The sequence below is a fragment of the Xenia sp. Carnegie-2017 genome, unplaced genomic scaffold, assembly GCF_021976095.1.
Source record: "Xenia sp. Carnegie-2017 unplaced genomic scaffold, XeniaSp_v1 HiC_scaffold_24, whole genome shotgun sequence".
NCBI lineage: Eukaryota > Metazoa > Cnidaria > Anthozoa > Malacalcyonacea > Xeniidae > Xenia > Xenia sp. Carnegie-2017.
In genome coordinates, this window is record NW_025813487.1 from 10,996,496 (window position 1) to 11,023,841 (window position 27,346).

The 27,346-nt window shown below is 33.6% G+C and overlaps 1 protein-coding gene across 3 annotated transcripts in view; it reads left to right on the forward strand.

Annotated features, from left to right (window-relative positions):
* The window catches only part of LOC124450807 (protein LTV1 homolog), a 45,637-nt gene extending 18,634 nt beyond the window's left edge, over window positions 1-27,003 (forward strand). For 2 of the 3 annotated variants that reach the window (XM_047001458.1, XM_047001460.1), the window contains exons 10-14: window positions 19,102-19,232; window positions 19,545-19,684; window positions 20,056-20,108; window positions 24,026-24,235; window positions 26,281-27,003. In XM_047001458.1, coding sequence (XP_046857414.1) covers window positions 19,102-19,232; window positions 19,545-19,684; window positions 20,056-20,108; window positions 24,026-24,235; window positions 26,281-26,385 — 639 coding nt within the window. In that variant the 3' untranslated portion in view covers window positions 26,386-27,003. Of the gene's footprint in view, window positions 1-19,101; window positions 19,233-19,544; window positions 19,685-20,055; window positions 20,109-24,025; window positions 24,236-25,271; window positions 25,520-26,280 lie in introns of those variants that run through there. The other variant, XM_047001461.1, reaches the window with a different exon arrangement.
* The last annotated feature ends 343 nt before the right edge of the window (window positions 27,004-27,346 follow it).

A 27,346-nucleotide genomic window follows, 5' to 3' on the forward strand; every position in this document is an offset into this window, starting at 1 on the left:
ATGTTATTGACTCGATTCCAAAACGCCTGACATATAGCAGTGTAATATGTATGTGATTTTAAATTAAAGCAGATTGGTTATTTAAGATTGATTAAGACACTCGCATGTTTCACTAAGATCAGTTACACTTACGGGTGCATGGTTTTTTGTGGTGTGTTTTTGTCCTTTCGCTAATCTTGATGATAATGACGGTTTGTGACGAGTGTGTATCAACTGTGTGTTGATTCCTTTGCTAAAGATGATGATGATCATGATGATGAAGTTTGTGTAACAATTGCATAGCAACTGGGTGTTGATCCCTTTGCTAAAGATGATGATGACCATGATAATGAAATGTGTGTGACAATTGAATAGCAACTGGGTGTTGATCCCTCTGCTAAAGATGGTGATGACCATATGATGAAATGTGTGTGACAATTGAATAGCAACTGGGTGTTGATCCCTTTGCTTTGCTAAAGAAGATGATGATTATGATGATGAAGTGTGTGTGACGATTGAATAGCAACTGGGTGTTGATCCCTTTGCTAAAGATGATGATGACCATGATGATGAAGTGTGTGTGACAATTGCATAGCAACTGGGTGTTGATCCCTTTGCTAAAGATGATGATGACCATGACGATGAAGTTTGTGTGGCATTTGCATAGCAACTGGGTGTTGATCACTTTGCTAAAGATGATGATGACCATGATGATGAAGTGTGTGTGACAATTGCATAGCAACTGGGTGTTGATCCCTTTGCTAAAGATGATGATGACCATGACGATGAAGTTTGTGTGGCATTTGCATAGCAACTGGGTGTTGATCCCTTTGCTAATGATGATGATGACCATGATAATAAAGTGTGTGTGACAATTGCATAAGAACTGGGTGTTGATCTCTTTGCTAAAGATGATGATGACCATGACGATGAAGTTTGTGTGACAATGGCATAACAACTGGGTGTTGATCCCTTTGCTAAAGATGATGATGATCATGATGATGAATTGTGTGTGACAATTGAATAGCAACTGGGTGTTGATCTCTTTGCTAAAGATGATAATGACCATGATGATGAAGTTTGTGTGACACTTGCATAGCAACTGGGTGTTGATCCCTTTGCTAAAGATGATGATGATCATGATGATGAAGTTTGTGTAACAATTGCATAGCAACTGGGTGTTGATCCCTTTGCTAATGATGATGATGATGATGAAGATGATGCGTAACGATTGCTTAATAACTTTAATAAGGATGGTGTGGTGGGCTGAAAAGAATTGGGTTCCTTGGAGTGGTATTGTAATATCCTTTGTGTTCAGGTCCTGAATCCAAGTTGTTCTATGCGGGACCTGGACTCCAAGCAACTCAAAGCGTGTGTATTAAAATGGTCAGTCACATCATTGTGATTAAGCGTCATCTAAGCATGTGCTTGTATAAGCATCTTCGACCTTGTTCAAATCAGCAACTCTGTCAGCATCATTTAGTAGCATTCCTTTCACCTTTTGAAAAGTCAAATTGTCTTCTCCCACTGCATCCAATGCAGTGATAAGTGGCTTAAAGTTGTCCGGTAAACTCGTGAGGAAGGTCATTGCTACTTCTTTATCGTCATGCTGAATTCCCATTTCTCTGCTGGTCGTGTAAAGACTTCATGTTATTGATATGATCCAACATATTATCCCCGTTAATGAATCGACATGGATGGTAGTGCTGGCGTAATCGCACTATTGGCAGTATGGAGATTCTAGCGAATTGGTTTTTCAGCCGATCCGTCGACATGACCAAGCAAATCCATGCTCTCAAGATAAAGACGCCCAATCTCGGTAGTTTGCTCCATTAAACATCGGGATTTTCATCGAAAAATTCGACAAATCCGTTGACGTCGCCATACTTAAATTCATAGAAATATTATCAATGTTTAATGCATATTTTTTGTTAAACTCACACAGTTGTGCTTCAGGCACATCTTAGAGTGTCCTGGGCCCATAACCTATTAAAATGATCAGTCACATCATTGTGATTAAGATGGTTTTATTCATATAACAATAACTGTGTGTTTCATCAACATAACAAAAGTGTGGAGAGAGCAAAACGATATATTACGTAATTGTAGTCACGTGGACTTTTAATATGCTAATGTTATTATTATAAATATGATGTTTCCCACCTGACAAGTATATCGATTACAGCCGTGGCTCTAGGCCGTTAAGTAAGGCCTGTTTTATACGTCGCATTTGACATGCATTGAGTGCATTAGAGACAAAAGAAAATGAGATAAAATTCCTCATTATCTTTTGTTTTCAATGCATTCGACTCATGTAAAGTGCGACGTATAAAACAGGCCTAACTTATAATACGATGAAAGACATTTTCCCAAAGGAATAATTTGACTATATTTGTGCAGAAAATTATTTGTATCAAAACTAATTATAATATAAACACAAAACATGCATGCATAAACAATAAAGAAGTGTCCATTTGTGTTTGCGTCAAAAGTGTGAGAAATCCCAGAAGTGTTTGGTTTTTTACTTTATTTAAAATTCATATTTTTGCATGCTGTTTTGATGTTAGCTTTGCTTCCATACACTTGTGTTTTATTTTACCTGTGCTTTGGTTTGCTATGATATCTGAGAAAGAGTGGTTAGGTTGGAATTTTTAGAGGTGCAAATTTTAAACATTTCTTAACACGGTGACTATTAAATGAAGCGCTAACAACACAAGATATGGACTCAAACGTAAAACAAGTTAAATAATTCGCCATAAATGTTGAAGTTAAGGTGTAAAAGTTTAAAGTTGCTTGAGAATCATTCTCTATGCATGTGTTGTGAAATACAATGTTTTTTCTTTTGGACAAGAACTTTTTTTTTGAAGTTGTCATTGGTACAGAAATATGAGATTAAGTCAGTTGACATTGGATTCTACATTTGAAGAGCAGCCTGAGAAGCTGTGGAGCGTGTGAAATACTTTTTCGTGGATCTAAAGAAGATGATGATAATTAAAACATGAGTGAAATATGAATGCGAATTAATTAAAGGTTTGAAGCGTCATTCCTCAACTAAAAAAATTATGAATTCGCATGCTTTACGGATAGCTTATACATGGTTTATACGCATGCTTTATACGGAGCTCAGGAATATGGGCTGTTACGCATTGATATGTATATTAGACTGGATAACGCATCTCTTGCAAAAATCGAAGCCGGAATATCGATCATTTGCTATAGTGGTTTCATGGGGGGTATCGGTCCTACTTTACTATACTTTTGTATTACAAAATCACAGTTTTCGCGTTTTTATTCCTTTTACAAACTTCTGATTAAGGCAAATTTTTATTGCATGTAGAGCAATACCGGTAGAGAGTTTTAATCCTGAAGCTCTGTTTTTTTTGGCTTTGTAACGACTGAAAAATAAGATGGCAAGTTGTATTGAAATTTGAAAGTTGAAGGTGACGAGGACAATTTCAGCTGTGCGAGGCATTTTTAGAAGTTGAATACTTAAATTACAAATTTACAACAAAGTAAGAACAAAGGTATTCATATCTTTAACATATTCATATCACAAAGTTTTCAACCAGTTCCCATGTGAACAACTTCATATTGAAGTTGTTCACATAGGAGCTGTTTGAAAACTTTGCTTCGCTTAATGATAACAGAGGTACTTTAATTCGCATATTTTGATGATGCCGCATCTCGTAGAGTTTGATGATGATACCGTTTTCAACTTACTATTGTTCATCAAAATGTCTTTTTGATTATTTTTCTATGTCGATTTGTTTTTTTTCTTCACTGATATAATAAAGACCTAACTTGAAATTATTATGATATTAGCGATGTGAATAACAAAGTGTTGTTAAATAAATAAATTTATAGCAATCTTCCATAAGCGTCATTGCAGATGAAATTTTGGTAGCAGTGGTAGGATTCTGTAATATTTCTACATTTTTTGAGAAGCAGCAGCATCATATAATCTCCAATTTGTTTCAAAACAATGCAGGTCGACCTTGTACCATCTCAATTTTCTGCCATTATAAAGCCAAGAAGACAAAATTTTTAGGATTAAATATCTTTGCCGGTTGTTCTGTCCCTTTCTCAAAAAATTTGCTCGAATCAAAAGTTTGTAGAACGAATAAAATCGAAAAAACTGTGATTTTGTAATACAAAATTATAGTAAAGTGAGACCCCACGAAGGTCAAAATCAGATGAGCCAAATTCCGGCTTCAATTATCTTACTATATTTTATACATGTAATATATATATCAGAGCTGTTACGAGATACAGCCCAGCAATACTGGTGTAATAGTCTCAGCAATCCTATAGTCTGTGTATTCTTCTAATTATCTACGCATGCGCAAGTCATATGGTGCACCTAACTGTGTATAATGCGGTCTGCAACTTTATCCTATAGCTAATAACATTACATATATATTTGATTATATTTGTGTACGCTGATTTTTATTCATACACATAAATAAAAGCTTTTCATATGACAGGAAAAGAACGGTAGAAATGAAGTCAGAAAAGATTCTTCATAAATTTATTATCGATACTCACAGGGGCGGATTTTTCAAACATCAGTCATAAAACGTCGGAGGCGCTCCGCACCTGGTGGGGGGTCTGACGTATTCTCCCCTGGGAAATTTTGAATTTCAGAGCCTTGAAAATGCCATTTTCAGCGTCTTAGAGCAATACATAATGTATTTTGTGGGCATCATTTTTGCGTAAAAACAAGACATTTTGCTTACGTTTTTTTCAAAAAAAAAAATGAAGTGAACAGTACTTGAATGTTTTACCAAATGTTTAGGCTCATTCTCATGCCAAATATATGGCTCATTAGCATCTCTAGGAACGTAAAATTTATTTTACAATAATGCTATTCAAAAACAGATATAGTCATTAAAAATTTCTACAAAGTTGTCAGGCATAGACCCCCCTAGAGACCCCCATTCAAACCTCTATGTAATGAGTTAAGTTAGAAATTTGGTACTACAAGTGACAGTTCATAGATATAGAAAAGCTCAGACTTCAAACCATGCAAGTTTATTGTAACCCTTTACCCATCTCCACATCAGTGCCAGCAAATTCAACTTTTGAGAAAATACTCGAAATTTTTTTCTGCCAAAGATTAAGCAAAATTTATCAGAGTGAAAATTTGCAGTTGAGGACAGCTTAATGCCATAAATGTTTATTAGGCATTTCACTAGACTATTATCTTCTGTAAGAATATGCTTGGTGTGCTATATAGCAATCGTTAGTAGCATTGTATTTGCAAATACAAACAGAATGTAACCAACATGTTTTTAATTATATAATTACATGAATGTTAAAATTGGTTCATGTGTCATGCTTACTGGTTATGATTATGGTTATTATTATGCTTACTGGTTATAAATATCTTTTCATATGATTAAAGCTCGTTTAAATTTAAATCTGAAATAATTTGGTTTAGAAATTATAATGATCATCAGAAAAATTACCTAGTGATCATGAAAAATACTTTGCTGTTTTGCCAAATTTCAAGGTTTATCTGCATACATAGGAAGACATTTTTACTTTATAGAAAAATCTTTTCATACATCAATAGCCCTTTGGAATTAATGGCAAACAATCTGGTATGAGCCGTAGATTAACATACCTTTACATCTCTACATGAGGTGGTCAGTTAGAAAAGGAGACAATATGTGACATGGGACAACATTTCATGTATGTGAAATACTCAGGTTTAATACCATTCCAGTCAAATTGTCAAAATAAAAAGCTTCATGGATCAGAAGACTCAAAATCACAGGTTATAGTAAACAGCTTCTCATGTAATCAATGTTAGTTTTCTCAAATCTTAAACAATATGTAGTATAACTGTCCAATGATTGAATGATCAATGATCATAAACTGAAAAGCCCCAAACATTTGTTTATAATAAAGTAAATAATAGTATGGTGCCTTATGGCTACAGATTTTTTGTCCATTTAAATATATTTGCAGGAATGTAGGATTTCGATGCCATATAACGGTCACGATTCCACAAGCACTAAAGAAATCATAGCTAAAAGTCCTTCGGCAACAACAATTTTAAAAGCATCAATCTGCTTACCATAAGCCATATTGACATAAATCGCATCACACACTCGCATAAATTGACTTTGATATATTACATTCATGCATACACTTCACTTGTCTTTTACTTACGATTTTGGATGTAAATTTCTGCTGATAAAACTAAAAACAATGTTGGCTTTCTTTTGAACATCAATGACTGAAATGTCTCTCGCGAGATCGTCTTTGCCAAGCATTTACAATTTATCCATAAATTTTTCACCTTCTTGAAAAAATTCAGAGTTTGGACAGCAGCATTCATGTCAATATATGAATTTGTAAAAGATTTCCATAAATTCCATCTGATTGTAGTTTAGTTTCTATCATGCTTATAAAAATTACTATGAAACGATCAAACATTCAATTCAGACAGTGAGCTCGACTATGTTAGTTCAGTTGGCTATCAGTCGAAATCCGTCAAACCAATCACAATCATTGAGCTCTATAAAACCTGGAGGGGCAAAGGGGCCTGGGCCTCGTGGTCAAAAACATGGCGGTAATGGCGGATTTTGGTGGTCAAAACTTCCACTTTAAAAATATTTTTCAATATTCACTCCCTCCTGATTTCTAATACTGTTTGTATGAACGAAAACAAGTGAGAAAAAAACCCAATTACGATACCGACAGCATATCATGTGAAAATAATGCTTCAGCATTGCGTGAAAAACACAGTACAGACACACATCAAAATAAAGAAGATCGACGGTAGAGAAACGCATATTTTGGATGTAACATTTAAGTTATTTTATGACATTTTAGCCTTTTAAAAGTGAAAATCAAACGGCATTCTTTACTAGACCTGTCAATCTCGTCAAACTTATACATTATTTCATGCTTTTGTGTGTTTGACTGTTTGTAAACAGTTTGGTGCACCTATTTTTCTTGCTTCAAATGGATAAATCTGTGTAAAATGCTCCTAAGGAAGCGAGAAAATGTTTGCTTCAGTCCTACGACATAAGTCAACAGAAAGTTTACCATGGATAAGTATCATAAGTGTATTGTCATTACCTGATAAATCTACTGAAAACTCATAAAGAAAGTATGTTGAACTAGAAGAGCTACAAAAAGAAAAAATTCAAAACACCATGACACTGTTGCTTGGTAATTTGTATTTTGTAAACAGCTTGGCAGAATCTTGGATCTATTACTGAACAGAACTACATTAATTTTCCATTGAAATTACAAACTTGGAAACTAAAGTGCATTGGTTTCTCTGACAAAACACTGTCTATTGCTGCATGAAGGCAAAATAGTTATTTGACAGTGTAGGTGAAGAAATTTATCAAGTTCTAATAATTATTATTGTGCATTAAAGTTTTTGGAATTGTGTAATATATGTCATGAGCAAGATATAATTTTTCAAAAATGCTAACCCCTTCGAGCACTACTACTCTTCTGTTTTGCTTAAACAACTTACAGCTACCAATACTAATTATTTATATGTACAAACTAACATTTGGGAATTAAATGATAAACAACTTGTTAAATCTTTGTATTTTACATCAAGCCTTTGAATTAGTTCCTTTTATCTCTTGGTAAAAAAATATTAATGAAAGACTTACAAATCAAGTTTCTCGAAAATAGTATTTTGTACAAAGAAACTAAATAATTGGAAAGGTCACATGTTGAAGACAGACTTTGCTTCTTTGACTAGGTTGCTTGACCATGAGCAAATTTAAATTTGTTTACAATTTGTTTAGAGAATTCTTTTTATTGATTTCTACTAATTCTTCATAAGACACAAAGAATTTCTTCGCCATCTATTTTTGCTTCTTCTACATTCAACTTCATTGTAACCAATGCATCCGATGTGAATTTGTGGATCATCTGGAATCATACCAAGTATGGACTTGATGAGATGAGACAATAATATGTTTAATTTTTCATGCATATTAATGATATAATCATAAGCTACTGTTGAACAAAAATTTCAAGGTAGAAACAAATCTTAGCACATTGTTCAACACACTACTTTTATCTTGCTTTTGAAGTAGTAACCTGTTTACTATAACAATAAATATTTCATTTACAGAAACGCTGAGTAGTACTTTAAAATTGTTTGCATAAATCCAACTTTCCAATCCCATTATACTTGTCTACACTATACAGTCAGTCAAATTGAGCAGGCAAACAGTTTAATAGTTATTTTTATTATACAACATATACCATAGTTCTCATTAATTTTGAATGGCACTGCATTCAATTTCAACACAACTCTGTTGTAAATTTTCCCTTCATCTTTTCAAAAAAAACATGAACAAATTATGCCCCATTTTTGGGAGGTAAACTCAATTCAAATCAGGAGAGTTTAGCTTGATGCTTTGATCATGATACAAGATGGATGCAAAACTCGAAAAAAATTGACAGCTTCGCCACGTCTGGCGAGCGATTAAGTGAAGAACAAACAAGACTGGACCAAAATAACTTTAAATTAAAACTTAGTAGTAGAAACACTCTTCAAGTATCGTGTTAAAAACAAAATAGTAAAACTAATACTGTGCTACTTACCGGAGTCATGAAATGTTTCCTTTTCTGTCGCTATTTCAGCGTCCGCAAACCACAGAAGTTGGCAATTTAATAAATAAATTTTAAAAAAGTGCTTATGTTAGGAAAATAAAAAGTTTTGATATTTTCTATACTCGCAATTGTGGTGGTCAAATCAGGGTGGGCGACAAAAATTTTATTTCATGAGCCCGCGTCTCTCCGCTGACTTTGACCACCAAAATCCGCCATGTTTTTGACCACGCGGCCGCGCGCTAATAATTTATACAAATTTTGTTGACGTTTCCCCTCCAGTTATTATAGAACTCAATGATCACAATAAAACAAAAATTCAAGTGAACCATTTGTAAGATAGTAATTGGACTCCCTTATACGTCCGGCCACCCCTCTTATCGGTGGAGACCATTCCAGACTGTCCACTGATCTGGTCATTGATCAATAAAATAAGCGTTTTTAACGTTCATAGACTCCTTTATCAGTCAAACCAGTCAAACCACCCCGCTTATCAGTCGGTTATTCCAGGTCAATAAAAATTCAACTGATCTGGTTACCAACGAGATATTCATTGGATTAGTCATTAGTTTTCAATAATAAATAAAGCTGGATTTTTATCACGAAGTAAATGCGATAATAAAGTAAGAATAATTAATGAATTCTTAATTAATATGAATAGGTAATTTTTGAATTTCAAACATCAGTCGCGCGACGGATTTGACATACTCTAGATCCGCCCCTGGATACTCATGTTACATATGTTTTCATAGGCGACGACGCGAGAAAAATTAAAGCTGATCTTGAAATCTTTAAGATTAAAATTATTTGTACAGTTTTTCTTGCAACAAATTGGAAAAGAAGCTCTTGTCTGCTACTCTTTATTCACTGGTTGTCTAATAATTTTACTCTCTTGCTACTGGTGTTGTCATTTTATTATACCAGTCATTTTTAGTGCAAAGTTTCCATGGAAATTTTACTGTATTTTGTTGAGCGGCAAAAGTTTGTATGAATCAATCGTAGTGTAAACTTTCCGGGGAGTTTCAAGCAACAAACCTCATTTTATGTTTCATGATTTTTTAGAGATTTATTAGCTATCAGTGCTTCGCCGACTATTAAAAAAGAAATTTATATTAACTCTATAATTTACTCTAACTAAGACATTTATTTAATTGTTTTAAATCAAACTAGGGATTTCTAAATTCAAATTGGCGCGTTACAGTAATGTCCCTTCCTTTGTTTTACCACCAGCAGTTCCATTTTTTTGAAGAAATGTCTTAATGCGCACGCCCTACTCTTGGGGGAACTGTGAAAGCAAGAAGTTTTACAATAATAAATGACTATAAGGTACAAACACTGAGTGTTGTCTGACGCTACGTGCAATACCTTTTAAAGCTATACGGAGGTTGTCATCCCCTTTTTCATGTTTTTCTTTTTACAATTTCCATGAAATAAAATTAATTTTACCATATTCTCCAAGAGATTGACTAGGGAAACAAATAAGTATAAAAATTTTCCTATTCTCATTTTCAAATCACATTAATGAATAATATGGCGGCCAGGTAATTAGAACCTACACGTGACATGATTTCGTGTGGTTAAACAAGTTTAATATCATGAATGAAAAATTTTTGGAAAATTTAGAACAATATCTCGTGCCTGACAAAAATTTCAATACTAATTATCATACGAATATGTTATAGTAAATCACTCATTAAAAAATTTAAAAATCAATAAATGTCAGGCACTAAATTAAGGTGTGCTCTATCTACATTCCAACTTTCAACCTTCATCATTAAACTCTAACAAGGTTATCATGTCACAAGTATTTGGCCATTCCATTAAAATCCTTAAAGTGCCTATATCACCCTCAGGAAAGTAATCAATTTAGATATTGTGGGCAAAGTTAAAAATATTTGCAATATATTCTAAAAGACTAAAAGTTGGTCTTCCTTCACTTTTTGGGGAAATTATTTGCTACAAACTCTCGAAATGTTCTCGTTTTAACGGAGGCCCACAAGCGTCACGGCAAATTTAATAACTCGTGGCAACTTCACGCTAATTCCACGGAAAAAATTTACTAATCGCGGCGAAACCACGCTAATCCTACGGCAAAACCACGCTAGATCCATGGCAAAACAATTCTAATTTCACGGCAAAAGTAAGTCACACGGTGGAAACGAAAAAAAGCAACGTATTTGTTGGTTTAAGAAAGCAAAATGTCGCTTGATGAGAAAAACGAAGTCTTTTATAAAGGATATAATTAGGATGATATTGTGGGATTGATCTTAGTGCAAGGTTATCGATCAATGTGGCAAAAACAGAAACAAAGGGGTGTTTTCGTTCATCGTCTTGCCGTTCAACAGCTCATGCAAGACCTTGATTCGTAAGGAGTCAGTGCGAGAAAAGCGCATAAGCTTCGAACGCGACAGTACCAATGTCCTGGGCTCCAGGCTCTAATAGTGTAAAACCTTATGGTTTTCCTATTCACGGATGTATAAATGGTTTTTGTCGAGAAATAATTTGGTTATACGTGACGTTATTCAACAATTATCCTGACAATATTGCCTCATACTATCTGGATGCTGTTATAGAACTTGGGGAGGTCCCCACATAAACTGAATACTGAACTTGGAACAGAAAGTGGAACCATGGCTGGTATCTATTGTTTTTTTATAGATGATGAAGATTCGTACCAGTATGCTGCATCACCACCAAATCAAAGAATCGAATCGTGGTGGTCTTTCATGAGGAAAAATTGGAGTAACTGGTGGATCAATTTTTTCAAAGACTTAATTGACAGGAATTTATATACTCTTAGTTTGAACCAACCTTCAGGATTTGTCTACCATTTAGGCTCGCCCACGGCAGCTGGTGCCAACAATAGCACTAGTAAAATATTCCTTTGTATTTGATCACCAACTGACGACCGTGACGTAACATGCAAACCACCAATTACGGAAAAATATTTGCTATGAACCCTAAAACCATCTCGTTTTTTATATGCATACAAAAACATTTTGATGTTAAAAGAGCTGTGTTGCGTAATTTAGATTTCATGATGAAGAGAGTATAATTCTTGTTAAAACCATTGTAAAAATATTCTTTTGTGCATAGATCTTAGGTATAGTTTCTATAACGTAAAGTATGAACTTATAGTAAGTTTCCTAATTATTTGCATATAAGTTCTTTTTTAATAATTTAAGTTACATTTGGCATGAAAATTTTAACTTCCTATGCAAAAAACCATTGGTATAGATAGAAGTAAAATCAATTAAAGACTACAGGCAGTAGAGTTGTTTGATAAGAATGTTAATTTGTTTGAGATTGTTCTAAGTCGTAATTCTTTCTTAATAAAATATCCATTACTTAGAATCAGAGTGCAGATCAATTTGTTTGACGAACTCAATGAATTCTGCGACATTAGTTAGTTGAGTTTGAAAATTGAATGATGCAACATAAACTTTCAAACGATCAAATGCTTAAGATCGTGGTCAAAGCATTTTGCAGTGAAAGCGTTCATATTACAAATCCTATAAATAAGACTAGTTGATTATTCCATGTTACTCATACTTACATCGATTAGAAAGACAGAATTTACTTTTCTTTCTAATACGTTAAACTGACTAAACTGTTGTTAACATTAATTGACGTCATGACTGAAACTTTTTATTGTGATTGGCTCTTTAGGAGCATGTCACCTATTTACAAAGACAATAAGCAATCCTTTAATGCGTTTAAATTAAAAAATTCATTTAAATTTTCATAATTTTTTTGCGTTTTGATGCCGTTTTCCAAAGTAACGATGCATGATGTTGTAGGTTAAGATTTACGAGACGATAAGAACTGTAGAAACTAGACTTTAATTTTGTCCAAATATTCATTGCATCTTGCAGTCATATCTTGCTATGTCAAGGTTAGGAGGGGGTTTAGGCGTTCCGTTTGCTCTGAGTTCTCTCGACTACTAAAAATATTGTAAGAAATTTGAGCAAAAGACAATTACGGCTCACGTTCATTGTAAGTCTATCTCTATCTCACGTGACTTCTTTGTGAACTGACCAATGATGAAGTAAATCTATAGGTTGTCGCATATTTTTGATTATACTTATCTGACAGCCGATAAATTTGAATATAAAGCAGTCAATGTGTCCGTGAAATGCAAAGCCATACGGCTTCAGTTTATCTTACCAGGTGTATTTAGAGAGTGGATTCAAATACTTTCTTCTTATTAGTCTATTTGCTCGTCGAGGTGTCGTTGCTTCAAGGTCGATTTCTTCGAGCATAGTTTGAACAGCCAAATAACGTACTAGCACGTTATATTTAGAATGCAAAAGCCTTTAAATAGCTCTGTATTCAAGCATAATACCGTATTCATTGAGTTCTCGTAAAATATATTGTCTAATGCGGTCTTCATTAACAACATTCCTGCGTCAACGCAACACGTACAGTTTCAACTTATTTAAAATAGCACTACTTGAATTAGAAATGCTATGGAATTTATCGTGTAAACTCAAAATAGTTTACTTCTGGTTGCGTTCATGTATTTCTGTTTGTGTTGTGCTTCTGTGCATGCACAAATTAACCTTTTATAAGGTTAAGCATTGGAAGCTGTTGTTTTTATGCAGTAAACGACCGTAGCATGTTGAAATTTAGCAAATATGGAAGATAGTTTGAAAACGTGGGACTCTATCGTTAGAGATCAGACTTTAAGTTGGTAATGGTGAAACATAGTGTGTCTTTGTCGTAGACTTGTAGTGCAACGGCAACCAGTAAACTAAGAGCCTGTTCACATGAACGGTAAAAGGGATACTGTGAGGCGTAAATGATTGAAAAGTGATGTAATTGAAAAGAGTTAAAATAATTGAAAAGAGTTAAAGCATTAGGCGCAAAATTTACAACCTTAAGCGTCATAAGTCATTTTAGTCGTAATTTTCAAATCAAGCTAAATTATTTGTCTTCATTTTAAAAGTTTTGTGAATTTCCAAATTCATAATACAGGAAAATTGCTCAAATAAGATTTTTGTTGTGAACTATCTAATCTTTTCCATTTGCCAAAATGTTTGAACGCTTCGCTGAATCCCGGCTACCGGGCTCATGTGAACAGCCCCTAATTAAATATACAGCAGCCAGTTGCACAGCGAAGTGGCCCAACAGTATATTCCTATACTGTGATTTAACTCACTCTAAGCATTCATTTTTTGAAATCGTAAATGCGCTCTGTGGGTATTTTTTCCCTTACTGGTACCGCTAATCTTTTAAATTTGCCTGCTGAGACTCAACTACAATATGTTTTTTTTATTGTTACTACACATTTGATATAAGCATTATCTTATTTCCATTACATTCTTTACACTTGTGTCTGCAGTGTTTTTTATCATAAGTAATTATAATTCCGTACAATTGGAGTTTTTTCTAATATAAAATGACTTCAGCAATAATCTATTTGTATGAAATTTTGATTAATGAAAGGAAAAAAACATTTGCATTTTCGAAAGTCGTGTCTTAAGCATTGACATTCAAATCCTGTCTTAGATAGGTGATTGTCTATTCCTGAGTTAAAACTTGTGAAACTTTATAAGATTTAGCAGTAGCCCTTTCGAATTTGACTAATCTCAATGTTATCACGTACTCTGCATGAGGTTCTTATTTATGTATTTTTGTTTCTATGACAATTGTTTTTAATCAATGATATACACTTAGTTATATAACTGAGATGTCTACATAGACACATTATAGAAGAACACACAGTAAAGTCACTTTATTTAAATTTTTCGTGCCACACATATCTTATTACGAATGTGATTACCATAGTGGCAGCCAGTCAATTGCTTTTTTGACGAATAGGTATGATGAAATGCCTAACGGCAGCCATTAATTTAATTAAATATACAACAGCCAGTTGCACACAAAGTGGACCTACTGTATATTCTTTATTCCACGACATGCGCGAGGACAAAAACATCAAAGGTTCCGACACAAGTGACACTTCTGTATATTCTTATTTTGTGCCTATACTGTGACATAGATGTCATCAATGTTTCATAATACTGTTTGTTGAAGTAGATCCTGACTGATCTTTCATCTTCGCTCGTTATTTTAATGTGTTTATGTAACAAATCTCACATGTATAGAAAATTATTGTAACAATAAGGCATGAACTATGATCACTATTTTTTAACTGATATGTATGTGGTCGCGTTGTTTATATTAAATCTCTCATTCGTTTGTTGAGTATGTGACATGTAAAGAACTAAGCAAGCATAATTTTGTTCACACGGCCGTGTTACTTCTAAAACGAAGGTAATTTTAGAAATATTAAGCGATATTTTAGAACTACATTACCGATATAACAATTTAGCTAAACAGCATTTCGATAAAGTATGACTAAACATGCATGAGAAATCATATCTAAATTGATTTACCAAATTTCCAGGTATTGACAATAAGCTGCATGGTAAAGGAAAGCAAAACCTGTTCGAAGAAATGGGAGAGGTGAAATAGCATACTTGTTTATGTAAAAAATGGGAATTTGTGAAAATTTATGTGGGGGGGATAGCATGTCCAATTATTCACCTCCAATAATTAACCTCCAATTATTCACCTCCACCCATGTCCAATTATTCACCTCCCTTTTTTGACAACGACACTTTTGACTAATCGCTGTGTGTCTAACAAAATGTTGTTAGTTGTATCGAGCAAACCATTCATTTTGAAAGTAAGAACATTTTTAAAGTAAGCAAATGTTAAACATACAAAGAATGTATTTACACAAAGAAAGAACGCAACCGAATCTATTTTTGCGAAATGTTGATTCATGCAACACAATGAGCTTTTAAAATTATATTTTTGATAATATTTGTTTAACAGTTTTAAGGTTTACTTTTATTGCAATCTTTACTGTGGTATCTATAGGGGCTTTATTGATCATAAGTAATTATAATTGCGTGCACTTGATGTTTGCCATGTATTCATAATTTACAATGGTTTATTCAATAACAAAGATTTTATATAATATGAACTGATTTATTCAAGAATATACATTTATGGAATTTTTGATTAATGAAGGGAAAAAGTCTATTCACAGTTTCGAAAATCGTGTCTTAATCATTGGCATTCAAATCCTGTCTTAGATAGGTGATTGTCTATTCCTGAGTTAAAACTTGTGAAACTTTATAAGATTTAGCAGTAGTTCTTTGGAGTTTGACTAATCTCAATGTTATCATGTACTCTGCATGAGGTTCTTATTTATGTATTTTTATTTCTATAACAATTGTTTTTAGTCAGTGATGTATACTTAGTTATATAACTAGAATGTTCTACATAGATGTCATTAATGTTTTATTATACTGTTTGTTGAAGGAGATCCTTACTCACTTTTCATTTTCGTTCGCTACATAAATGAGTTTATGTAACCAAACTTATATGGATAAGAGGCTGATGTAACAATAAGGTATGAATTATGATCACCATTTTTTAGCTGATATGTGTGTGGTCGTGTTCTAATTCGATTTATTTCGGTAATTTGCAGTATACTGTGCAACGTATATAGTTGCTCGATGACAAAAATCAACTACTTTGCTTCAATATTTTATACAATTCGTGTTTTAATACAATAGAAAGCAGTGAAAGGTTTTACTGAGCTACATTTAGGTACATTTTAGCAGTATTATATTTATAAATTTGACTTTAGTTTAATGACACGTTTATTTACATCTTTCTGAACCTTTAAAGCTCATTTGGACAATGCTTTCTCGTATTAATTTAAGAGTAGATACTTAATCAAAGAATTTATGTTTACTAACTTCAAAAGGTTAGGCAAATTGTAATTCGGACGTCGCGTATTAAACATCAATTTTCAATTTTATCCATTCCAGCGACCGGTACTAGCAACTTGTACTTAGTAGGATGTACTGTCTGTCTGGTATAAATAAAACACGGATGTGGGGATAAAACACGGATCTTCTTAAAATTTTTCTTCTTTTCATGTGGTTGTTTTTAGCAAAAATATCATGAAAATGTTTTGCATTGTGTGCTTTTGTTTAAATTGTTCCATGTGCCAAATTGTAGGAAAGTAAAACCAAAATGTTTTAAAACATCAATCAAATGCTTCGCAAGAACTTACTTTACATATGAATATGGTTAGCATATAAGCTCTCTGCCACAGACATTATCTATACAATATTTTTCGGAGAAAAAAGTAACCCTATGTCTCAAGTTGCAGGTTAAATGTAGCTGGTGAAGTAGAATTGCACTTTTAAAAGTAGATGTTAATAGAAAAGGTTCATGTTGAATTCTCAGGGATTTTTTATTTCTGTATATGCACACTTTAATGTGCATTATGTTCTCTAGGAATCAACGTTCTCTGCTGTTAACACTAAAATATATTCTTAGCGCTGAAAATTCATGATTTGCGTTTGTTATGCACATAGGCCCGTTCACACGATCCGATTTGTCGTATCCGATTGTTTCGATTCCGACTTTAATTTGGTTACTTGCTCAGACGGTTGATGATTTTGTTGATATTTATGTTCGTTTAGATATTTATATTTGTGTTATCCAGAACATTTATCGATATATTTTTCGTATTTTGTTCTTGTTTACTTGTCTTTTTCAAATCTATGTAATTTGACTAGTTTCTTTGATCTTGTTTGATAAAAATAGAACAAGCTCTATTTTCATACGATTTTTTAAATGAATGAATCTGACTGTCAGACGCTGACTTTTTTGTGTTCACAGGATCCGTTTTCTACCATCCGAAAATTTTTCAGTAAACTATGTAATAAACTAACAGTTGCACCGTTACTCTAATCTACTCTACTCTACTCTACCTACCGTGCGTAAATTTTAGCCATTCAAAGACGCTGTCTTTTAAACTTATCCAATCAGCGATTAGGTTACAATTGCTCTTGGTAAGGCCATCGCGTTTGGGTTTGGACATTGCAGCGATTCCGTATTGAAACTGTTAATGTTTCAAGATTGTGCTTTTTGTGTTTGGTACTTACTTTCTTTTTTTTTTATCATGTTTTGCGGGGCAAAACAACCTCTTCCCAGGGCAAATAAATCTCTTCGGTGATCAAAACTGTTTCTTTGGGGATCAAAACAATTTCTTTGAAGATCAAGAAACGTGTTTTCTTTGGAGGTCAAAACGTGTTTTTGACAAAAACAACTATAACTCTGACTTTATCAAACGCAATACTTACAAACCCAACGAATCCAACGAAACGAGCAGCTCAGTGACAACAGCAACGATACCTTACATCAAAGGTACGTCTTTCGTGGAATTAACGTCTTTCGGAGGAGATTCGGTCTTCGACATGTCTTTGGAAAATGCTAAAGGTGACCACAGAAACGTTTTTTAGTTTTCGGCTCAGTTGCTGTTTTATTGGTTAGGATATTAAAATGAGCGAACAACAATTTTTCACTTGTTTCCCCTACAGGAGACCTTATTTCAAGTCATGTGACTACGAATGAACCAATCACATTTAACATACACTGCACCTATATAACGATGTAACTTAATGCTGCAGAGAACTGGCGAAAATTTTAGGAGAGTTTTGTGTCGATCTTTCACACTATATCTCATAGCTACATAAACTTTCAATATATCATAACCTGCTTTGGCTGCCCCTTTTAATTGTGTTGATATGCTCATACTTACTTAAAAAATGACGATATACTTTTGGCTACACCATAATATTTTACTTCTATATTTTATTGCATGAAAAATGAGTTAAAATAATGTGTACTAATTACAAAACACCCCGCATTTTGTTCTTAATCATTTACATGTAAAGTCAAATGTATAAAGATATATCTGACGTAAAGTGAATTTTTATCACTTCAGACAGAAATTCCAAAGAGTGAGCTTAATGAACGATATTTAAGTAAAATGCAGCATGTTGTGCTTTCAAAAATGCCGATGGATTAATTAAATAATTTTTACCTTTAATGGTTTATAAATAGACATAATTTGAAAGTTGATTTGCTGATTTCAATGGTTTGAAGAATTGCAAATACAAATCAAACGACTTTTATGCACGTCATTAGTCTCATGGAATTTAGTTCAGAAAAATACCTCTGTAAGACATGGTGATATATACACAATAGGTTTACCTTTATAATAGTCTTTTTTAATACATCCTGTATTTGTACCTTTTTTGGAAACAACATCTATAATGTAAATGTACGTAAAGAATGGTTCACATAGTGAAACCATCAGCTAAAATTACACTTTTTACACGTCGAATCTTATTGATTTTCTTGCATTAAAAATGTAATAAACAGAACTTTAATATTAATGACTTAATAATATGACCTGTTCATTTGGTTAACTTTTCCACATTAGTTCTTTGCAATAATATGACCTGTTCATTTGGTTAACTTTTCCACATTAGTTCAAAATCCAAACACAGGCAAGCTAGTGTTTATGTATTTCAACCACCAAATATGGCAAGCAAGTTTTTGAAAAAAGCATGAAACACGAAATTTTTTTGCGCTCGCTGTTAAGAATCTTTGATTTAGTAAATTTCATCCATAATTTCACAGATAATGGAAGATTACGATGACAATGAAATTGGAGCGTTAAATAATGAAGAAGTGACAGGCGATTGCGGTTTCAACGATCCGTTGATCAACAGCATTACGAATGATCTAATTAAAGACGACGATAACAACAGGTAATTCTTGTACCATCGACTTTACTGTTTGTATCATTGACATAATGTACAATTTAAACAAGTGTTTATTAGTGTGATTTTTCAAAAAAAATCGTTTAAAATATATAAAGTACCTTAATTTTGACTTCAAAATCATTTTTATCTTCGTTATTTTCGTCTCCTTTAAGACCAAAAAGTAAGTAGTTTGCCGGTTGGTCAATTTTTTTCAAACTTCGTGCAAACATGAAATTTCATATTAAGTTTTGTTTGAAAAAAAGTGGTATTCTAGTAAAATTTACCATGCCTAATGTTTTTGTTGATGTGCTTTTCCAGCATTTCTGATAAAGAGAATTTGAAAGTGCCAAAAGTTCACTTTGACATTTGTGAGAATAACTCATCAAATTTTGATGGCGAGGAATTTGTAAAGATTGAAGAAGTAGCAAACGAACAGTGGGACTGCGAGTCAATTTTAAGTATGTTGTGATTTGTTATGTTCATCTGATATTGGTGAAATTTATTGTACAGTAGCTTTGAGGCACAAGTCACATTCTGTTTTGTTACGATAATGAGTCAGAAAGGTTAAGAATAATTTAGTGGGAAATGGATAACCCAACTTCTAGCAAAAGATGGCTATTTCTGTGATTTTTTCATGCCGATGTGTTTTTCGGAATTATACGCTTGCATTATCTAAAAATCCTTGAATCGTTTGTGCTGTAGTCGTACAATGTATTTCGTGAATTATGTGGATGTCTGTAAAGAATAGAAAGCAAACAATATATAAGAAGGTTCCATTATCATCTTTTGTGATTTGACATATGTTTAATTATTATTCTTTTTGATTCAGGCACTTATTCGAATTTGTACAACCATCCCACACTAATTAAAGAATCTTCAAAGGTAAGCTGTATTTTTTATTTTATGAATCATTAAAGGTAAGCTGCTTTTATGATTGTAAAAAGAACCGTTGAAGAACTAGATAATTTCTATTATTAGTAATGCAATGTCCGTGCATTATGAAAGAAAATATTGTAATCATCAGATTTTAGTTCTTGTCTTCAGGACAATGCAGGAGATTTTATCGAGTTACATAGGGATTTATGAATTGCTCACCATGCGCTCACTGCCTTGTCATTATCGAGTTACATAGGGATTTATGAATTGCTCACCATGCACTCACTGTCTTGTCATTATCGAGTTACATAGGGATTTATGAATTGCTCACCATGCGCTCACTGCCTTGTCATTATCGAGTTACATAGGAATTTACGAATTGCTCACCATGCACTCACTGTCTTGTCATTATCGAGTTACATAGGGATTTATGAATTGCTCACCATGCGCTCACTGCCTTGTAATTGAACCCTTTAATTTATGAATTTCTTACCATGCGCTCACTGTCTTGTCATTTTCGAGTTACATAGGGATTTATGAATTGCTCACCATGCGCTCACTGCCTTGTCATTATCGAGTTACATAGGGATTTATGAATTGCTCACCATGCACTCACTGTCTTGTCATTATCGAGTTACATAGGGATTTATGAATTGCTCACCATGCGCTCACTGCCTTGTCATTGAACCCTTTAATTTATGAATTTCTTACCATGCGCTCACTGTCTTGTCATTTTCGAGTTACATAGGGATTTATGAATTGCTCACCATGCGCTCACTGCCTTGTCATTATCGAGTTACATAGGGATTTACGAATTGCTCACCATGCACTCACTGTCTTGTCATTATCGAGTTACATAGGGATTTATGAATTGCTTACCATGCACTCACTGCCTTGTCATTGAACCCTTTAATTTATGAATTTCTTACCATGCGCTCACTGTCTTGTCATTTTCGAGTTACATAGGGATTTATGAATTGCTCACCATGCACTCACTGTCTTGTCATTTTCGAGTTACATAGGGATTTATGATTTGCTCACCATGCATTTACTGTCTTGTCATTATCGAGTTACATAGGGATTTATGAATTGCTTACCATGCACTCACTGTCTTGTCATTATCGAGTTACATAGGGGTTTATGAATTGCTCACCATGCACTCACTGTCTTGTCATTTTCGAGTTACATAGGGATTTATGAATTGCTCACCATGCGCTAACTGTCTTCTCATTGAACCCTTTAATTTATGAATTGCTCACCATTTACTCACTGCTTTGTCATTGAACCCTTTAATTTATGAATTGCTCACCATTTACTCACTGCCTTGTCATCGAACCATTTAATTTATGAATTGCTCACCATGCGCTCACTGCCTTGTCATAGAACCATTTAATTTATGAATTGCTCACCATTTACTCACTGCCTTGTCATAGAACCCTTTAATTTATGAATTTCTTACCATGCGCTCACTGTCTTGTCATTTTCGAGTTACATAGGGATTTATGAATTGCTCACCATGCGCTCACTGCCTTGTCATTATCGAGTTACATAGGGATTTACGAATTGCTCACCATGCACTCACTGTCTTGTCATTATCGAGTTACATAGGGATTTATGAATTGCTCACCATGCGCTCACTGCCTTGTCATTTAGAACCCTTTAATTTATGAATTTCTTACCATGCGCTCACTGTCATTTCGAGTTACATAGGGATTTATGAATTGCTCACCACTGCACTCTCTTGTCATTTGTTACAGGGATTTATGATTTGCTCACCATGCATTTACTGTCTTGTCATTATCGAGTTACATAGGGATTTATGAATTGCTTACCATGCACTCACTGTCTTGTCATTATCGAGTTACATAGGGATTTATGAATTGCTCACCATGCACTCACTGTCTTGTCATTTTCGAGTTACATAGGGATTTATGAATTGCTCACCATGCGCTAACTGTCTTCTCATTGAACCATTTAATTTATGAATTGCTCACCATTTACTCACTGCCTTGTCATAGAACCCTTTAATTTATGAATTGCTCACCATTTACTCACTGCCTTGTCATAGAACCCTTTAATTTATGAATTGCTCACCATTTACTCACTGCCTTGTCATAGAACCCTTTAATTTATGAATTGCTCACCATTTACTCACTGCCTTGTCATAGAACCCTTTAATTTATGAATTGCTCACCATTTACTCACTGCCTTGTCATAGAACCCTTTAATTTATGAATTGCTCACCATTTACTCACTGCCTTGTCATTGAACCCTTTAATTTATGAATTGCTCACCATTTACTCACTGCCTTGTCATCGAACCATTAAATTTATGAATTGCTCACCATGCGCTCACTGCCTTGTCATTGAACCCTTTACTTGCCAGTGTAGTTGATCGTCAATAATCGCCGAGCGAAATGGTTTGTGGTCTTCTACCCTAATTCAATATTTCAAGCAATGAAACTTATTTTTGTTATAATTTCCGTAAACAATGCAACCAATCATTTGAAAACTTTGCTCAAAAGACGTGGCATATAATTCAGGGAAGTTATTTAGCGCCGCTCTCGATTAAGCGCCGCATCTCAGATATTGATATCGTATAATTTTGGTAATAAAAGGATACATTGTTTTTTGTCGCTCTCCTACGTATATGATATTTTCGTTAAGTTCTATTTTATTGTATCAAGTAAATAGATTTTGTCTACTTGTTAGTTTTTGGGGGCAATAAATATATTTGGTGTGAGCCTTTAGTTGAAAATTATTTAATTAGCGCCTCTCCCGGATAAGCGCGGCATTCGGAATCGGAAAAACTAAATAAGCACCGCGGCTCAAAATCGAGCATTTACGGCAAGTCTGCCACTTTTTACAGTAACAATGGAAGCAACAAATACGGCATGACACAAAAAAATTTGCGCAACAATAGCTACAGGAGGATAATAGTTATGAACACCAAACTTGGTGTGTTTACTCCTTATGATGTAATGTAGCTATGCACTATGAGGACAGATTTTTATATCATCAAATATTTCAGCTCAATTATAAAAACCGGCCTTTTTTCAATGTTATCCAGTTATACAATAAAGAAAGATTGTCTACTTAATGCATAAAGCACTACAAAACATATAACCAGTCCAAAAATAAAGGCAATTCATCTAATTCCTCTCTAGGTTTTCCACAATTTCGAACATGAAAAAATGTTAAATTTAAGAAAATCAAGTTTAAAGTTTTACTAGTGATTTTTCCTCAGTTTCCTACACTTTTCGGGACTCGTAGTAATGGAAGTGGTTACTGCAATATTCAAATTTATTAAAGAAAAATACTTAGATACCAAGCATTTCTTTATTTTTGGCTAAAACAAAGCAGCATCGTGATCTAGTATCCAAAAATTACGTTGTTTCTTTCTCTCGTCAGGGTGTATGAGCATGCGAACTAGACAAATTTCTTTGTTTGTTTTTTTCTTTTATCCTGTTTTTTGATTTTTTTATTTCATCTTCAACATGTCGAAGAACATTTCAAAGAAATTCCTTATTTCACTAATCTGCAGTTCTTTCTTGAGTATGAAGTTGTAACCTTTTATTTCGACAAAAAGTACCTCGTGTGCTAAAGGCTTAATGTCCGACTTTTGAAGAAACCTGCCAACATGGCCGCTTTCAAGTCTTATGAAAACACACCATTTAATATCTGTTCATTAGAAAAAGTTCTTTTTGTTTTAATTTTGATGTTTTTAATAATTTCTTACTTAAGTTGTGCTTTGTGTGCAATTCAAGTTCTTCTTCGTCCTTAAATATTTCAGAATATGACTGAAAGTCTTTGAAAAATGCTTGAATTTCATTACTTTAGCTTTGTTTCGAAACTATTGACTAATGCAGGACAATAATGAAGTATTTTGCAGTATACATGGCTTATCGTATAAAATCGTTTTAGAATCTCGGCGACAAGCGTATTGCCCTGTCAAAACGTGATGGAATCCCCTTGGGAGTGCTTTCAGATGGAAAGAAAGACAAAATTACGAAGTCTTCTGAAATGAAAGTTTCTGACAATGCTCATAGACAACTTGAAAACTATAACAGGTCACGTGACGAAACGAAGGAAGAGAAAAGGGCGCGAAAACAAAAAGTCAAGAACGAAAGACAGGTATTCAGATTTGAGTTCTTGTTGAAGTCTAGTATTTGAAATAAATTTTATTATTTTCGATGTATAAATAAATAAATGTTATTCTCTACCATCTCAACTTCATAAAAACATTTTTTACGATATTCTCACGTGAATATATAACAATAACATTCACGAAATTATTATTACAATGTAAAAAACATCGGCTTATATGCACATGAAAAACATGTGACTTGGACGAGATTTGAACTCGCACCTTCGGGATACTAGTCCGCCGCTCTATCTGTTGAGCTGCCAAACTCACAAGGATTGGAGACGACTCAAATCTTTTTTAAAAACGACGAGTCAAATCTCAACAAGTAGAGCGGCGGACTAGTCTCCTGAAGGTGCGAGTTCAAATCTCGCCAAGTCACATGTTTTTCATGTGCATATAAAATCGTGTTAAGATTAATATATTATATATATTCACTGATGATGGCTTTGCAATTAAGAAGACCTAGTTAAAGCAATTTACGTATTTGAGCAAAAACAAAAGAAAAAAAGCGGATTTTCTAACGTTGGTTTGTACTTCGTCTTCGATAACACATTTTCAACAAAATTGATCAGCCATTGCTTATATATTTTGTAAGCCAATCATATTCTAGCACTTAACTAACCAATTGCATTTCTTCAGTCCCATAGATCATGTGCGTACGATACTTGTAAAATCTTGACTTTTTTGATTTTCCATGAGATAATAAAAACAACTTGTTTGCCGCATAAAAATGAAGATTTTTTCGGTTTATTGCACAAAAAATAGATTACATTGAACCGTTGTCTGTTCAGTTATAGATACACAAGTAAGACGTCATTTGTGGTAAGAACTAAAAAGTGGCCACGAGCCGCCGAGGCGAGTGATAGCCTCAATATAATAGATATTATATAGGTCTTAATAATGTCTTCATTTGCACAATCAGGGATAAATTCATGTAAATATTCAAATAATTTCGACGTTTGTTTGTAATTCAAAAACAAGAAGTTTCTGTGATGTCAACTCCGTGCTTATTTCTTCTTACAGATTGTAGCTCTCGACCAATGAAATTGCTTCAATTCTTGTGGTTATTATATGTAATGCAAGCGAACTTCAGTCTCAAAAAGGTTGCGTGGTTTTTGCGGGAAATTTTAATTGCGATAATATAAACAATATGAAATTAAATCTATGAATTTATGTTTTTAATGTTGTTTTTGAAAGGTTATTTTATAATAGAAATAGAGAACATATTTACTTGTTCCTATTGAATTACAGAAACAAATGCGCATTTGAAACGCTTCTGTAGAGATATTGACATTCGACTTATTTTCACATCATTTAAAATCAAAAACTTCTTCTCATTCAAAGACCCGATCCCTGATTCAATTAAATCTATGGTGATGTATGAATTTAATTGTGCGGAATGTAATTCCCGATATATTGGCGAAACTTCGCGCCATTTATGCACCAGCATCAGGGAACATACCACAAAAGGCAAAAATTCTCATATATACGGACACCTTCCTAAATCTCACTCGTGTAAAACCAACTATTCACCTTCTTGCTTCAAAATCATAGACACTGCCGACACCTCATTCTTCCTTAAAATCAAAGAAGCACTCCACCATAACAAAACTTACCCTGACCTCAAGGTTTAAATTTTTAAAATCAACACAATATTTAGTTTCTAACACGCTCCCATTAATTCATCTCATTTCCTTATTGTTGTTATAATTTATGTGTCATATTACTTTTATATAAACCTTGTATTATTTGTGTAAATATTCACTCATACTGAAGTGACAGAAACATATCTATTTTCAAAAAATTTGTGGTTTAAATTAAATGCACATTAGCGATAGTGCTTCTACAAAGTTATAGAAACCCTTTGCCACGTTGCCATATCTCGTTTCTCCTAAACTTTCTCGCATGTTTTTCTATGTTTAAACAAATGTTTTGTATTTCGTGAATATCATTCATTTATCATTTCATTCTGCCGTGCTTAATTTTCTGCAATCATAAGAGGCATTCATATTTTATTTGATCATTATAATAGATGAGAAGATCGCAGAAGAAATGCAACAAATTGCTTTTTAAAGAAGAGCGAAAAAGACAAGAAAAGTCGCAAACAGCAATTTTGATGGGGCATAAAATACAATAAATGGTCGTCCGAGGTATCGATGTAAGTTTTGTCGCCATTTGTAATATTGGTAATAGCTAACTTTTCTTTCGTGGCACGCTTGGTCATCTTTGTATTTGTGTGCTATCTTTAGTAGCTATTGCAACGATTGTGACAGTTGACCTTATCATCTAACTCAAAAACTTTCAGGAACATATTTTATCTCGTTGTTTTTAAAGTTTGTAACACTGGCAATAGATTTTGTTGGCGGAAAACGTATTTTTGTCAACAGCAAGCCCAGCTTATTGCAGGTAAATGAATAGCCGTTATAATAAAAAAAACCCATAAAATATCAGAATATAAATGAAATAAAAATTTTTCTTTACATTTTGTAATCATAATGGTTTTTCATGCACTTGCAATAAGCTGTGCTTTAATGTTTATAACAAGTTTCTGACATTAACAGCGTCGTCGTAAAGAAGTAATTTTCGAGTGGGCTCAACAAGGCCTCAGAGATGGTAGAGGGCAACAATTATGAAAAAGAAAACATATTTGTTTGTTTACATATAGTTATAGAAAAACACTTGGGAATTTTTGTAAGGAACGAGAATTTGCGTGGCAAAGATCTGTTCATTTCTCGTACATTTTTTTAACTGTTCAGTTTGGTTGTTGTTTTTTTTAACAACTTGTGGCGTAGATACACCCTGTTTCATCTATCGTGAATGGCGTATGAATTTTGTTGCGTAAGAATTCATACGGTACACATAAGCAGTTATTGAATTCATTTTTCGCATGATATCAAGAATTATTCAGACTGAGGTCAATGTGAGCCGAAGCGAAGCTGAGGCGGATAACATTGACTGATAATATTGATAACAATATTCAATAATTGTTTTATTATTCACCTCAGCCAACTGAAGTATTATTAAGACTGATAAATGTGAAACATTTTCAAACCTTCGCTAATTTGTCGATGAAAGAAATCGGTTTTTTCAAGTTCTTC